At 42.3% G+C, this 3,100-nt stretch overlaps 1 protein-coding gene across 2 annotated transcripts in view; it reads left to right on the forward strand.

Moving 5' to 3' along the window:
- Window positions 1–1,877, forward strand: part of nup214 (nucleoporin 214) — a 66,334-nt gene extending 64,457 nt beyond the window's left edge. For both annotated transcript variants that reach the window (XM_056458882.1, XM_056458883.1), the window contains exons 35-37: window positions 1–27; window positions 1,357–1,390; window positions 1,616–1,877. The exon at window positions 1–27 is cut by the window's left edge and continues 269 nt beyond it. In XM_056458882.1, coding sequence (XP_056314857.1) covers window positions 1–27; window positions 1,357–1,390; window positions 1,616–1,652 — 98 coding nt within the window. In that variant the 3' untranslated portion in view covers window positions 1,653–1,877. The remainder of the gene's footprint in view (window positions 28–1,356; window positions 1,391–1,615) is intronic.
- The last annotated feature ends 1,223 nt before the right edge of the window (window positions 1,878–3,100 follow it).

Below are 3,100 nucleotides of genomic sequence, written 5' to 3' on the forward strand. Positions count from 1 at the left end.
CCTTCAGCGGATTCAGCTCACCTTCAGGTCACACACATATGCGCATGCACAGACATATACACAAAGAGACCGGCAAACACACACATGCATGCACAACCTCAAACACGCACATATACACAAACATACACATGCACACAAACACACACATATGCATGCGTATACACAAACACACATGCATGCACAAACACACACAGATGCATGTACAAACACACACATGCACACACAAACATGCACAGATGTGTATGCATACACACATACACAAACTCACACACAAACATATACACACATGGAAACACACGCATGCATGCACATTTACAGAAACACACACTTATACAAACACACATGCATGCACAAACATACACATGCACACACGCACACATGCACAAACATATGCATACACAAACACACACATATACACAAACACACACATGCATGCACAAACATACACGCACAAACATATGCATACACAAACACACACATATACACAAACACACACATATACACATGCATGCACAAACACACACACGAGAAAACATGCATGCACAAACATACACATACATGCACACACACATACACATGCACACACATGCACAACATATGCATGCACAAACACACGTATACACAAACACACATGCATGCGCAAACATGCACACACACATGCACAAACATGTGCATGCACAAACACATTTACAGAAACACAAACACGCATGCACAAACACACACATACACACACACAAACATGCACACACACACATGCACAACACATGCATGCACAAACATACATGCTTACAGAAACACACATACACAAACACGCATGCATGCACAAACATACACACACACACATGCACAAAACACACATATACACAAACACACATGCATGCACAAACACAAACATACATACATGCATGCAAAAACGCATTTACAGACACACACATGCACACGCACACATGCACAAACATATGCATGCACAAACACACACATATACACAATGACACATGCATGCACAAACGCATGCATACACACACACACTTCTACAGCTATCCTTGTGTGCTCTGTCCATAGCTGTAATGAAGTTTCTGCTGTATAAAGCAGGGGTGCCCAAACTCGCTCCTGGAGGGCCGCTGTCCTGCATATTTTAGTTCCAACCCCAATTAGACACAGCTGAACCAGCTAATCAAGCTCTAACTGGGTAAACTAGAAACTTCCAGGCAGGTGTGTTGAAGGAAGCTGGAGCTAAACTCAGCAGGACAGCGGCCCTCCAGGACCCACTTTAGACATGTTTCAGTAAACATCATGCTAAATTCATACTTCTGTCATGTTTCTTCAGCTCTGACTGCTTTTCTCTTGTGTTTGCAGGTTTTGGAGGCTTTGGGAGCCAAAACACCAACCAGTAAGCTTGTGTGTGTGTGTGTGTGTGTGTGTGTCTGTGTGTCTGTGTGTGTGTGTGTGTGTGTGTGTGTGTAATGTGGCGTGTATGATGAAGTGTATGTAATTTGATGTAATTTCATGTCTGATTGTGATGATGATGGTGTGTGTGTAAAGTCATGTGTGATGTGTTGGTTCTCAGTGTGTCCTGCTGATCAGCTGTGTGTGTGTGTGTGTGTGTTTTTTTCAGGCCATCATCTCAGACCTTCAGCAGCTGGAGAAGTTGATCCGCGCTTTCACACACACACACACACACACACACACACACACACACACACACACACACACACACAGCAGCGGCTTCTGATCTGATGCAGTTTTCTCAGTATCATATGAGGTGTGTGTGTGTGATTGAGTGAGTGTGTGCAGATCTTCTCATGGTGATGTTTTATGTTCAGTGTGTTTGTTCTGTTTTAATCTGCATGATTGCAAATAAACTCCAGAGCTGTTGAGCGTGGCGTCGCTGTCGTTTACTGCAGTCAGAAATACACACGTCTGCATGCATATAAACTCTCTGTGCACCGACATCACACAGGCGTATATAATGCATGCGATGGGGTTTATTTCAAACATCTGTGACCCTGAAAAACAAAATAATCATGAAGGTTTTTTTTTTTATTGAGATGTGGTTAGCACAGCAAGAAGGTCACAGGTTCAAGACCCTGCTGGGTCAGTTGGCATTTCTGTGTGGAGTTTGCATGTTCTCCCGGTGTTGGCGTGGGTTTCCTCCGGGTGCTCCGGTTTCCCCCAAACACATGTGCTATAGGGGAATTGATCAACTAAATTGGCCGTAGTGTGTGTGTGTGAGAGAATGAGTGTGTTTGGGTGTTTCCCAGTACTGGGTTGCAGCTGGAAGGGCATCCACTGTGTAAAACATATGCTGGTATAGTTTGCCTTTCTATCAGCTGGAACCAGTCTGGCCATTCTCCTCTGACCTCTGGCATCAACAAGGCATTTGCGCCCACAGAACTGCCGCTCACTGGATATTTCCTCTTTGTCGGACCATTCTCTGTAAACCCTAGAGATGGTTGTGCGTGAAATTCCCAGTAGATCGGCAGTTTCTGAAATTGAGCAGCCCATCTGGCACCAACAAACATGCCACGTTCAAAGTCACTTAAATCCCCTTTCTTCCCCATTCTGATGCTCGCTTTGACCTGCAGCAGATCATCTTGACCATGTCTACAGGCCTAAATGCATTGAGCTGCTGCCATGTGATTGGCTGATTAGACATTTGTGTTAACAAGCAGTTGGACAGGTGTACCTTATAAAGTGGCCGGTGAGTGTATATTCTTTTATAAAAATAAGCCTTATTCTAAGCTGTACTTCTAAAATATTTCAAAATAACAGCACACTTATTCTTTACTTATAAAATATGTTAAAATATGTAAGAATAAATAATCATGATAAATATTCTGTTTGAAATGCCATGCAAAATTGGTGTTTTGGGGCCTAATTATGATCCTTCATTTCTCTTTGAATATGAAATTAAATGTTTCCTGTGTTAAATATATATATATATGCCAGTGACGTTGATGGTGATAGTGGCTTTATTCTGAAATCAATGGAGAAAATGAGGTATTAGTGTTTTATTTTTTCCCCAGATCCCAACATAAATAAACAGGACAGATTCTAACATACAGAAGATCAAATAAAAGGTGTTCAGCATGTACTGTTT

Source organism: Danio aesculapii, chromosome 5, assembly GCF_903798145.1.
Source record: "Danio aesculapii chromosome 5, fDanAes4.1, whole genome shotgun sequence".
Lineage (NCBI taxonomy): Eukaryota > Metazoa > Chordata > Actinopteri > Cypriniformes > Danionidae > Danio > Danio aesculapii.